The sequence below is a fragment of the Terrapene carolina genome, unplaced genomic scaffold (assembly GCF_002925995.2).
Source record: "Terrapene carolina triunguis isolate 2854851 unplaced genomic scaffold, T_m_triunguis-2.0 Scaffold85, whole genome shotgun sequence".
Taxonomy (NCBI): domain Eukaryota; kingdom Metazoa; phylum Chordata; order Testudines; family Emydidae; genus Terrapene; species Terrapene triunguis.
Genome location: NW_020664436.1, coordinates 7,774,514 through 7,787,666, shown reverse-complemented (window position 1 = coordinate 7,787,666; position 13,153 = coordinate 7,774,514). Strand labels below are relative to the sequence as shown.

Genomic DNA, 13,153 nt, shown 5'->3' with positions numbered 1-13,153 from the left:
TTCAGATACAGATATAACTGTAAATCTACACAGAACAGCTAGGGCTGTACCATCCTCTGCCTCTCATGTCTCTGACCATCTGCTGGTGAAAGGGTAATTAAAACAAAAGAAGTCTTTCTGGGATGAAAGCCTAGAAGCAGAGAGAACTAAAGTTGGTATAAATATCTCTCTCCTGCTAGGGGGGTCAGAGCTGATGCTTTATTTTTGCTTGTTTGGGATCCCAGGGCATTTCTGACTCATTGCTCTGCAGCTCAGTTATGTGCTTATACCATGCACACTTGCCCTCTCTCGTTTACCTTAGATTATGTATTTTCTGGTTACAGGTGTGCATGTACACGTGTATTACTTGCAAAAAACCCTACACTGATGCAACATTACATCTGAGTTTTAAATTAATTTCCTGAAGTAAATTCCAAAACAATTGTGGCTCTTCCCTTTTCCAAGCCAAACCTCATGGAAATGAGGAGTTTTCTTGAGGTAAAAGCACTGGATGAAACCATATTTGCAGTCCATTCCCAGCTTTGCTATTGACTCACCTTGTGACTTTGTGGAAGCCTCTTCCATTCTTGGTGCCTCACTTTCCCCACCTGTGAAATGGGGATAGTTCCTGGTGGGTAGAAATGGTGAACATGAATCTTTTAATGTTCAAGTGCTCAGGTAGGACGTGCTGCTGAAGTGCAAAACACTTGTCAGTCAGTGGTTAAAGACAAAACACTTAAAACATCAATCATCAAAAGTGAATGCAGCATTATTAGGGTTGAGATTTAAAAAAAAAAACAGATCAGGAGCTAGCCAAATATGGGTCCCCCAGCAACTGTAACTCTTCCACTTGTGTACCTAAGTTGTGTTACACTGTGTGATCAAGGCTTCAAAATTCCCTCCAGAGCCACCAGAAATAGACTGGGCCATGTCCAATTAGTGCGACCTGTCCAGGATTCTCTATGAAGCGGAGGACTGTATCTAGCCAGTGAATGACCAAAGTCAGGCTCGTTGGAGTGCCACAGCTCTGGAATGAAGCTGGCTGCTGCTAAGAGCAATTCTGTTTCTTGGCATTTGCTTTTGCCTTGGCCATGCAGTGCTTAACACTTGGCAGCATCAGCGTTGGACTTAAGGCTTCCACGGTATTGGTAGTGTTCACTTTGGGTGGGCATTGCTACAAGCTGCTATTTTTTTTGTGGGAGGGAAGAGTCTCCTTTAGCAGCCCCAGGTGATAAAAACAGATTTAAAATTTTTATTAAAGCTAATGTTAAAAATTACATGATACACAGATTAAGAAACGAGTGTCGGTACATCTGGGTATAGTGCTTAGATTATCCACAAATACAAAGTTTGTTTTTAAAAGTCATAAGATACATATAGTGCATAATTAGCAGTAACCCAAATTAAGGTGAATAGATTTAACAATACAGTTTAGATATTAGCATCCAAGTATTTGGGGACATCACTCATTAAAAGTTATACAGAGAGTTGGTTGTGGAAAGCAAATATAGCAATGAGTGAAGATTATCCCTCGGTAGTTGGGAATGTAAGGTAAATTGTCCATTTAGAAAATACAATCCATCAGGGAAGTATTTCAGTTACTTTCCCAACTGCGCTTCTCATCGGCACTCCAGCTTATCCCTCCTGGTATTGCCGGTGATGTGTTTTAGTACTACACAGAACACTAGTTCTGTGGTGCCTTCTCTGTAGCTGCAGAGCATTCATGGATGGGGATGTTGAGGTAGTGTATTACAGTGAATATGTAAAGACCCAGAGTATGGAGCATCCTTTAGTGTTGTGATAACTTATGTGCTAGAGGGTTATCTTAATGGTCCTTTTGGTCTTCTGTATTGTTATGGGTGAATGGCTATAGGTTTCTCAGCGCGCGCAAGACTGAGAGACTAGATAGAGGGGCTGCTGATCTAGATTGCTGTGGATTATACAAGATTTAGTGAATGTTATGCTGCTTGAGGAAAGACCAGGCAAAGCTTAACCTGTTCCTGGTTTGTCTGATTTAGTGGTTTATTTTGGATTCCATACTCCAGGAAAGCAGTTCACTGATTTCTTCTTTCTCCCTCTTCTTCCCCTCCTATGCCCACCCACACAGCACAAGAGCTGGCAGAGCACTGGGAAAGGGGATTCCTGCTTGTTGAATTTTCAGAAATGTTCACCCATGCTCCCACACCGCTCTCCAGTTTGCTTGCTGCAGCTGTTCCCTCACTGCTCATTGAGAGAGAATTTAGAACAATGGCTCCCTAACTTCCCTCCTGTGTTTTGCCAGCACTTGCTCAGAGTACTAGGCCTCAGATCAACAATCACTTTATGCTGTCAGGGCCATCGCTGGTATCCTCTGGAACCTCTGACAGCTCATCTGCTCCCTGTGAACTATTCGCTAAGGGAAATGTCTCCTTCAAGAGGCTTACGCCAAAACAGCTAAGTGTCCCTGCCTTGCTGCTGTTGCTGCTTCAGCATGAGGCCTAATAATGATTCTTTAGCTCTGCCTGCAGAGAAGACATTTTAAAGATAGCACAGGTAAGAGGAGATTTGTTTGGGGAAGGGGATAAAAAACAGGCATATGTGTGAGGGGAGGGAAAACAAATGTAAACTGGGAACTCGAGCAGAGAACTACTTGGCCAGCAGCCAGACCATCTTGTGAGATCTGAAGAGAGCACAGCCCAATCTAAGCAGGATTGTGCTGGTTCAGTATATGGGAGGGATATCTTCAGTGAAAACCTTGTACAGCAAAGAGTGGTGCAAATAATTCAGTAGATTGCACTCTTTGAGCTAATGCTGAGTCTAACCATTAAAGATTCTTCAGTACTTTTATTAAAAAAAAGAGAGAGAGGGAGAGTTGGAATGCTAGTTTTGGTATCCTGGCCAAATTTTCACTTGCCCCACTGACATTCTCTCTACATTTTGGTTGGGTATCAGGTTCTTTGCTTCCTGTCTTAACCTTTTGTGTAATGTTGCTGTTCAGCTGTTAATCAGCTGTTGCATTCCACTCCAGAGGTGGCTGCCTGTCAGTGTTGGATGGTTGTAGGGGGTGTGCACTGTTGATCAGTTCAAGTTTCTAAAAGGGTTTGGGATATAAGGCGCTGTACAAATTGATGATGATCAATCAATGCAGTAAGTAATAGGATATGTTCCTGGTGAATGGAATACAGCTGAATTAGAAAACCTGTGCTCTAGAAACAGCATATTATTGGAGGGGAATACTAATGATGCTCACTTTGTAATATGGTAACACCCTGGTAAATAGAAAGATCTGATGACTGTATTCCTATCATGTTTCTTTAAACAAATGCAACTGTTGTAATGATGGTTTTGTTTCTTATATTTACAAGGCAAGGGTTTGTAAACTTGTTAAAACTTAATAAATAAAAAGAAAACCTGTGATCTGTTTTGAGTGGGAGGGGATGAGGGGAATTGTGAGGGAGGTGTGATTCTGGTAACTTTACAAGGGGCTCTTCTAGGACACATTAGCTGGGCAGCCTATTCATGTTCCTGATCCTTCTTATACTCAGCAACAACAAAAGCTTTCAATCTGAGGGCTCTGTTGATCTCATTAACTTTGAAAAATGTTAACTATTAAGTAGCGCTCATTGCTTAATGGCCAGTCTGATCCCTTTGTTTTGATCCCTCTTGTGTGACCTATCACATGCTTGGAACAATGTTGTCTACCTAGGTATCAAGATTTACTGATATGAAAGAGCAAGGAATGAGTGAAAATCCATGGAATTCCATCCTGATTCTGGGGAGACAGACAGTGTAACATTGTTAGTCCAACTTGTGTTGTGAGCATTAGGATACACAAAGACAGCATAGTAGGGATGCATGTTTCTGTGCTGAGAGCAACTAACCTTTACTATAGAGCAAAGCTACAAGCTACTTAGTAGCAGAATGAATCTTGAACCTAATTCTAGCTGGGATTCTCTGGTTGACTGAAGAGATTAGCCAGCTTCCAAAGAGAGCCTGTAATTAATACCCTGCAGCCCTCTCCTGCTATGGCTGGACTGTTGGGGAACAATCTGTGGTGATTGTTTTAGCCTCAGATCTGCTAATATAGTCTCCTGGTCAGGATCTCTTGATGAAATTCTAGCAGCTTGTCTGGTTGCTCCATTGTCTTGAGTATCAGCATCTACACAGACTCTCAGTCCCACTACTTGAGGCAGCTAGAGGCTACAACTGATAATATACCTGCAAGGCAGGGGGAGAGGACCTTCTGGCTCTCTTGCAGATGGGAAAGAGTTCATTTTCTATGATCTTAATAGAGTGAAACTGTTGCACACTAGAGTTGGTATGTAACCAGATCAGTCACATCTCATTGGACTTGAATAAAAGATTCAGTCCAAAACAGAGTGAAACTGCTGGATTAACAGTAGTAACTAAGGCCTTGGCTACACTGGCGCTGTACAGCGCTGCAACTTGCTGCACTCAGGGGTGTGAAAACGCCCCCCCCCGAGCGCAGCGAGTACAGCGCTGTAAAGCGCCAGTGTAATCAGTGCCTGCAGCGCTGCACGCACGCTCGCTCGCAGTGCTGCAAGCTACTCCCCTCGGAGAGGTGGAGTACATACAGGGCTGCGAGAGCTCTCTCGCAGCGCTGGTGGCGCGACTACGCTCGCGGCAGCGCTGTGAAATCCCAAGTGTAGCCAAGGCCTTAATGCATGGGACAGAGCAGCAGTGGTAGCTTTCATTGGTGTATCTTGAGTTCTGGGCTTTGCGGGGTACCCTAGCCCATTGGTGTCTGGCTGCCCCAGGAATGCTTCTCTAGTGAAGCGTTGTCTCAAGAGAAAACTGGATTGTGGTCAACATAGATGCTGGAGCCCCCTTGGTGTGAGAGAGGGAGAACTACTAGCAGGGAACGTTTCCTGGGAGTGTACCCCTTGACTCTGGAACTCTTTCCCAGTCCTCCCTCTTACCTGCCCCTTCTGAATTTGCTGGGCTTTAGAGTGTACTGCAAAGACTGTTCTTTTATTACTGGAGCTGGCAGCTGCATTGTCAGGAGTGATGCTGATAGACCTTCTCGTGGCTCACATGCTCTATAAACACAAAGTTAATACAGTTCTGTGGCGCCTGCGCGGTAGATGCAGGGAGCAGTTCCTCTTCCAATTCTCTGTTCTCAATCCATTCCTGATGAGGGCGAGGATCTTCCTCCTACCCCTTCCCAGGCCCCAAATCATACATGACAGTCCTTCTGGTTGACAAGAGAAGTACTGTGCAGTGAAGCTAATCGGCACTCCCCTATGCCCAGGGCAAGTATTAGCTGCGGATACTGCACAGCATCATCATGGTGTGTCACTTGGGCAGATAGGAATGGGTTTGGGAGGAGGAAGGGAGCACCTGGAGTGGAAATGCAGCTAATGCTGGAAGCCAGGCATGGGGACCTTGTCACTTGTGAATTAGAACTTGGAGAATGGAGGCAGCTAGGATGATTTGGGTAGGAAGCAAAGCATGTTCCTTTCAGAGCCCTGGGCTCCCTCAGCCTGAAGGGGAAGAGGTGCACCCCCTCCCCCTTGTGTGCATGGGGGGGAGGGGGGAGAGAAGAGAACTATTCCCCAGCAGTTTGTATAAATAGAATGAATTGCTCTGTTACCCTGAAATCCTCTGCCCCTCTGAGTGTCGGGTGACCAGGCCCACCGCTGAATCTGATCACTGGGAGACTGTCTTGGAAGAATGGTAGCCCCATATGATCCTTCCCAGTGTGTTTGCACCTCTCAGTGGACTCTGACATGGGATCAGCATCATTGCAGACAGCAGCCCAGAAGAGGGGAGGGATTTAAATCTTGAGGAGCATTGCTTGCTGATGAGAGATAGTAAGGACAGATAAAAGGGACTGAGAGATTAAGTTTCCTATTGCAATACAGATCTAATTAGAGTGGCCAGAGACCTGGCTCGTAGCCACCTCCTTCTGTGGCTTCAGGCCAAAGCTGTGATGCTCTGGGCCTGACACACTTGGCTGCAGTATCAGGGCTGCACCTGAGATAAGGTTGCTGACAGCTTGGTGAGTATGGGGCAGAATCAGTTCATGCTGTGTGCCCAATTCTGGCTGTTATCTGCATGCTTTTCAGCAGCCCATCCTCCCCTCCCTCAGAACAAACAGACCCATGTGTCAGCCTGTGTTTCTATTCCACTCTGAACTGAGGCCTGTTTTAGAGCCGCTCCTCTGAATCCTCCCCTCTGATTTTGGAGAGCAAAGGGACAACCTAGATATTATGCCTGCGGGGCCCCAGCCGTATTGCTGGTGAAGGATTAGGAAAGTCCGCTCACTCCCCCTCGGCTGCTGTGGCAATTACTAACTTCTTAGAGTGAGAGAGGTTACACACACCGCACTGTACAGGAATAAAATCAAGGGAGGAGGTGCAACTCTGCAGTCATTCCTGGAGTCATCCTGCCAAAAGCTGCTGCTGTACTGAGGGATGCATCAGGCCATTTAGCAGTCCTGCGCCTGGTTTGGGGGGAGTGGAGTTCCCGGTCTGCCTGGAATTCCCAGCTCCATGAGGGGATAGTTGGAAAGCCCTTCCCTTTCCAGGATACAGTGGAGGCAATGAGCCTGTTGCACTGTGAAATCCTGCCACGGGGAAGCTGCCTGTAGCTGCCGACTCCAGCCCTGGTGCATGGCTGTGGATTGGGGCACACATGCATGTGAGTCCATATGTGATGCTGATAGGTGATTGACGCCAAGTTTCCTTTCTCGTGTTTCAGGAGCCGTTCAGAAGCTGCCAGATGCCACCAGGGGAGAGCTGACTTGGAGGCAGGCGGACAGGGACATTGCTTTGGATCTGTGAGTCCTTGTTTTGAGGAACAGTTACTTGGGGGATAGTGTGAATGTCAGAATGTCTCTGGAAGTTGTTTCAGACTGTGGAGTGGGTTAGGAATTCAAGGTGGGGTTGTCCTCCTCCCACCCCTTGATGGGGTGAGGGTGAGGAATGGCAGAGGTGCTGGATACCAGGGAAGGGAGGAGGATAGTCACAGTGAGACCAAGGAATTGCTGGCTGAGACGGCCAGACCTTTAGCTTGTGCCCTCTGAACATCCCTGCAGTGGAGACCTCAGCAAGGACTCTCGTAGGCCATTCATAGCAGCTGTACCAGGTGAGACGGGAGGGAGCTTTCCTATGCCATACTGGTGGTAGTCATTTGGAGCTGTCGTCTGGCAGCAGTCACTGCCACAGCCAACCCAACAGGAGCTGCGCTGAGCACATTCCTGCTTGGAGTCCCCCATCTGTGGCCGAGTAGGTACGAGCTGTACTGAGCTGGCCTCTCTCGCTGTCTTGCAGCTGTGCTGGGGCACTGGGGAGGGGTAGCTATGCCATTGTGAAGCTGTTTTTCCTGTACTAGTTGAGGCCCAAGGACAGCACTGTAGTAGGGAACAGGGCCAGCCAGCTTGTTGGGGCTGGGCCAGTGCCAGGGGAATCTCTTAAACTTGTTTCAGCAGAGCTCTGCATAGTCGCTGTTGCCTGCCTGTTCCGTTCACCTTGTGTATGACTCTCCCTCTGCATGTGTACAAACGCTCCAGTCCTCACCTCCTCGGGCTGGGTGCCATGGAGAGGGAAAGGTCTGCAGCAGAGGTGTATGGGGAAGGGAGGGCCCCATGGAATTTCTGTAGTGCCTGGGGCAGTCAAGGAAATGACTGTCTAGCTAGGTGCTTATCTGGCTCCCATCTCCAGAGTATCTCAATATGTTTTGTTGTGATGGTTGCATAACCTGGGCTCTGGCCTTCAGAGCAGGTGGGTGTCAGTCTCCTTATGTTTGTACTGTGTGTATTTGTCTGGGAGCACCTCATCTCAGAGACCCCTGTAGAGTAGGGAGGGCTTTGGAGCTGTGGTGACTGTTGCCAGGAGCCAGAGAACAGCATCTTGTGTGTCTAAACTGGAGTAGCTTGTTCTTCTTTCTAATACAGAGGCCATGGAGCCGATAGGTTCCAGTATGCAATACCCCCTCTTGATCTGAATAAGAATGTTAGGTGCCACCACTGCAACCACTAATGCTGGATACGTGCATTAGCTAAATGTTTCTGCTAAAATGCTGAGCAGGGAAATAGTTAACATGGCCAAATCCGTCATTATGCAGAGTTCAGTGCTAATGTCCCACTGAGGCAAATGGGAAAATGTCACTCTCTTAAGGGCCCCATTGCTGCTAGTGGCTTGCTTTTGCCATCACCGCAAGCAGGAGTGGGCCCTTAGAGCTATTGGTTTGGCTCTGGGAAAGGCGGTGCTGCATCAGGGTAACACTGGGAAGTTTTCTACCCACTCCAAAGGACGAGAAACGTACCTTCAACATCAAAGTGTAGATTCTTCTGCACTGCTTTTGCGGCATCACAGGGGATATGGGGCTTCCTGCCTGTCAAGGAGATTCTGGGCTGTGTGGGAGAAGGGCCTGCCACTTCAGAAACGTATATTTGTTTTATTTTAAAATAGTGTTGTGACTGGGCGGTAACGAGGGCTCTCAAAGCCTGGGGACTGGGGACCAAGGGGTGCCCATCTTCCTCTGGCTGTCCCTGCTCTGACTGCTGAGTATGAGCCTTGAAGCAGGGGTTCCCACTGGCTCACAGACGGGGACCAGTTCTCTCCCCTATCACATGGTCCCCCACAGACACATGAGAGCAGAGCATTAGGAGTGCTGCAGCCAGGCACAGACACTCACGTTTGGTTGGGCTGGGGCACTCAAGTGGTTTCTAGGGGGAGGTTGTTAAATTCTTTGTGTTCTCACCTGTAGGGCATCTGAGTGAGTGTCCCCCTACATGAGACTTCAACTCTGAGCGCAGGCTGGTAAGTGCTCCACCCATCATGAGCTACAATGATTGCTGTAGGCTAACACCTACACAAGCACATGTCCATGCTTCCTAGCTGTGGGAGGAGGTAACCAGACGACCCCTCTGTCACCTAGCTGCTGCGTGGCTAACATGAGCTGCCATTGAGTCAGGACTTAGCACCTCTCTCTGAGGAGAAGGAATGCCATTCCAGCAAGGCAGGTCTATCACCCAGCTGATGTACCTCAGCTCCTGCAATGAGCAGCAGAAGGAGCAGGCCCCAGTGGTTACCTCCCGGCAGTGTTAGTGTTTGTCTTGCAGAGTAGCACCCAGGGGCTCTAGTAAGGACTGGGGCCCGTTGTGCTGGGTGCTGTGCATATTCAAAGGTGTGCCTGGTTCCTGTCCCAAAGAGGGGTGGGCAAAATACGGCCTGTCTAACATTTCTGTCCTCACAATTTCCGGAAAGTCCCGCAGTGCAGCAAGGCGCTCAGGCAGGCTGCTGCTCCAGGAAGCGGCTGGCTGCTGCTGGCATGTCTCTGCATGCCCCTGGCGGGGGGAGGCGGCTCCATGTGCTGCCCCTGCCCACAGCTCCCATTGGCGGAAACCGATCAATGGGAGCTGTGGGGGCAGTGCTTGTGGGCACGGGCAGCGCATGGAGACCCGCTGCTGCCTCCCCCCAAGGGGCGTGCAGAGACATGCCAGCAGCCAGCTGCTTCTGGGAGCGGTGTGGGGCCACGGCATGCAAGCAGCCTGCCTGAGCCCTGCTGCACTGCCGGCTGGGAGCCGCCTGTGGGAAGCACCGCCTGGCCAGAGCCTGCACCTCACATCCCCTCCTGCACCCCAAGATGCTGCACCAGTCCAGACCTCCCTCCTGCACCCAAACTCCCTCCCAGACCCCGCACCCCCTCCTGCACCCTCAGTTTTTGCACAGATTATTTTATTACGTAGCACTGCAGTGGACGGGTTGAATTTAAAAATTTCATTAATATAGTAGAAATATGCGGCTTGTGATGACTTACCAAAATTTGTGGAGTGGCCCCCCTGCAAAAATTATTGCCCACCCCTGCTCTAGAAAGACAAGTGATGCCCAGGTGGCAAGGGAGAGGGATACAGAGTGTGTGTTTCTACACATTCTATACCTTAGACTTGCTCTTCAGAACTATTAGAAATTGCCTCATCTGTCCTCATCTGCCCCTCAACCTGTCCTTTCCCAGGGCATCGCAGCAAAGGTGAGCTCCAAGGATTTGATAGAAGAAGGGGTAGTGGCCTTACAGATCAGTTCAAAGAGGGCATTCCAGGCATGTGAGAGGGCTTGTGGGAACTTCTGTGTTTGGCGAAGCAGAGCGTGACACAACAAGAGATGATTGTTGTTTGTATAATGGCTAGAAAGCTCAACAGGGACCAGGGCTCCTTTGTGCTAGGCACTGTACAGGCAAGGAACGCGCACAGTCCTTACCCCAGAGAGCTGGGAGTCTAGGTGTCAGACAGGACACAACAGAGTACTAGTGGGGACGTACAGATGAAGAGAACGGTTGTGCACTGTGTGTTCTGGGGGCTGCAGGCTAGGAACCCTGTTTTCAGGCAGGGAGGGGCACAGTGAGCATTGCAGAGATGATTAGGAACAGGAAGTCTTCAAGTCATTGAACTAACGGTCCCTGCTTTCCCTATGGCAGGGGGAATGATGCTGTGAAAGGAGCCAGGCTGGGAGAGCTCCTGCCCCGGTAGAGCAGCTCCTGTGTACGAGGGAGAGGGTTTAGTCTGAATTCAGGGGAGCTGGAGAAATGCCACACAAGTGCTGAGGGAAGGGGAGGTGCACGGGCACAGAGCGGTGTTAGATTATCAGCGCTGGGAGACTAAGGCAAGGAGAAGGACAGCCGATGAGGGTGGGAAGAGGGAGGCTGTTTTTGAGTGTAGGGGTAGCTGTGTTATCTACCCCAGTACATGAAGAGAGGACGGACATGCCCTTGGCATTGGAAACATCAGCAGGCACCTTCATTGCTGGGTGGCCTGCGGCACACCTCACTCTGTGTCTTGTGCTTACTGAAATGGTGCAAACCCTGGATGGCAGCAAGAGCTTTCCTGAGCTCTGCCCTCCACTGCAATCGCCTCTAAATGGCTGGAAGCAGAAGCCCCCTCCATGTCCACAGAGAACCGTTGTAGTTCTGCCCTTGTCTCTGCCCCATTTCAGATCCTGCACCACTTCTCCTGAAGCGTGGGAGTCTGAGCCTGCCATAGGTAGGAGGGATGGGCGGTGACTGATCTGGCCTTCCTTATAGTGCTACTGCTGAGCATAGCATAATCCAGCCTCTTGCCCGAAGGCTGGGTAGCGTCACACACCCCAGCTGCCATCTCATGCCTTGATGGTGCCTTCTATTTGTTTTTCTCTCTGCTGAGAGTCACAGCTCCCCAAATCCCCAACACGTTCCGCTCAAGACACCCAGGAACAATCTAGCTTTAAGTAGTGCAAGCCAAGGACTCCTTGGCTCTGGCTGTGCATTTAATGACTGCAGCCCCCTTCCATGTAGCCCCTGTTGGCAGTGACAGTGCGAGATCAATAGCTCCTGCCCTAACCGTCGCTGCTGCCTGTAAGGCTTGCAGTTTCCATATTAGAAAAGGCCTTTCCTAAAGAGCCCAATCAATATGCTGCTCTGAGGCCTGTTCTCGTTTACTATATATAATCTGGACACACGCTGTACGTGAGCGTGCGCGCGCGGCGGGGCGGGGGGGTTGTGCCAACTCTCTGTTCGCACTGGCTGGGAGAAGGACACAGCTAAATTCTTCTCTGCCCCCCTTTCCTGCTGCGGCTGCTGCTCCAGGATCCAGGGCAGCCAGCTCCTCCTACTCTGTCAGCACTTTGGATGGGGAACTGCTGGGGAGCATAGGGTATTTGATCTCCTTCTGCTGGGAAGCCCTCGGGGCTGGCTGGGGCACTGGTGACCCTCTTCTCTCTGCCCTTTCTGCTTTTGGCAGGTGACCCGTTGTCGCACCCAAGCAGGAGGGAGGATGACGAGCACAGCTCCATCCAAGAAGCCTTACCGCAAGGCACCGCCACAGCACCGCGAGATCCGCCATGATCTGCCCATCCTTCGAGACGACCAAGACGGCGTGATTTTGGCCGAGCAGAGTCAGGTAACGGATAACCGGGCGGCTAAGGGCCTGGCGCCGTTACGCCAGCAGGCGGGGTTTAGTTACGCCGAGGCAGGCCAGCTCAAACAGGTGGATGGGTTTGAGGTGCGCAACCTTAACTTTTCCTCCTCCTGGTCCCTGGAGTCGAGCAGTGACAAGGAGGTAGCAGGGTGCCGAGCGGAGCTGAAACTGAAGAGCCGGACTCTGTCACCTGTGCTGCCGCACAGCGGGAAGGCAGGGAGGCGGAGCGGGAAGCACTGCCGGCACCCTAGCCGGGGGCGTCTCAGCAAGTTCATGAGCCGCAGTGTGGAGACGGTTGTGGTATCTGGAGACGAAGGCCGGAGGCCCACCTGCTCTTTCAAGAGCAGGAGCCTGGAACGCTCCCTCATGTTCAAAGAGCCTGCTGAGGTCCTAGCTCCCAGGAAGTTCCAGGTCTCTGCCACCCATCTGCCTCTCAAAGGGATCCTGAAGCAAACAGGCATGCTGGAAGTGCGCCCCGAGAGCCTGCGCAAGTCCCGCTCGGTGGAGACGCTGGCCCATGGCCGCAGCTCACGCAAGTACAGTGACCCTCAGCTGTGCCTCAGCCGGAGGGAGAGACGCTCGCTGGAGCGCAGCAGCAGCACTGCCGATGCTATCAAGCGGCAGGAGAAGGTCACTGAGGAGAAGCTGCAGTTCTCCAAGTTCCTGGATGAGATCACCCACCGCGTGCTGAGCCCTGTCCACCTGCAATCCCTGGGGGAGGGCAGAGCTGGAGCGGGAGGCCAGGATTCTCCTTCCTCACCAAGAGGCTCCACTCCAGAAGGTCAGAAGGAAAGCCAGCCTGAGGGGGCCAAGCGAGCAGCTGAGAAGAGCCACCGCCTGAGCAGGAGAAAGGCAGATAAGAAGCGTGAGGGTCTGGAAATGGCTTCCTGCCGGAGGAAGCCCCCTGAGGAGGCTGAGAGGGCCCCCAGGCTGAGGAGAAAGCCCATCCTGGTGAGGAAGGACAGCAAGGAAAAGTTCCTCTCCATGGAGAGACAGGTAGTGGATCTGTGCCAGTATGAGCTGCAGCAGCTGGCAGAGCTGGGTTTGGCAGGGGTGTCCTCTGAGCAGCAGCAGCAACTGCTGCCTTCATGGAAAACCATTCAGGAGGGAGGAAGGGACAGAGAGAGGGACCGAAGCAAGCACCAATTGCGGCAAGTGCGGCCTCAGCATCTTGGCACCAAACCTGGCCAGAAGCCAATGACAGAGCCAGGCTACCTAGAGAGCGCATCCTTTTCCCCTCCGACACACTGGAGCCAGGAGGAGGGCACTGCCTCACCTAGA

The 13,153-nt window shown here is 50.8% G+C and overlaps 1 protein-coding gene across 4 annotated transcripts in view; it reads left to right on the top strand.

Annotated features, from left to right (window-relative positions):
* Positions 1-13,153, top strand: part of TJAP1 (tight junction associated protein 1) — a 50,710-nt gene that overhangs the window by 23,869 nt on the left and 13,688 nt on the right. For all 4 annotated transcript variants that reach the window (XM_024193738.3, XM_024193736.3, XM_024193739.3 and 1 more), the window contains 3 exons: positions 6,682-6,760; positions 8,692-8,744; positions 11,696-11,854. In XM_024193738.3, coding sequence (XP_024049506.1) covers positions 11,729-11,854 — 126 coding nt within the window. In that variant the 5' untranslated portion in view covers positions 6,682-6,760; positions 8,692-8,744; positions 11,696-11,728. The remainder of the gene's footprint in view (positions 1-6,681; positions 6,761-8,691; positions 8,745-11,695; positions 11,855-13,153) is intronic.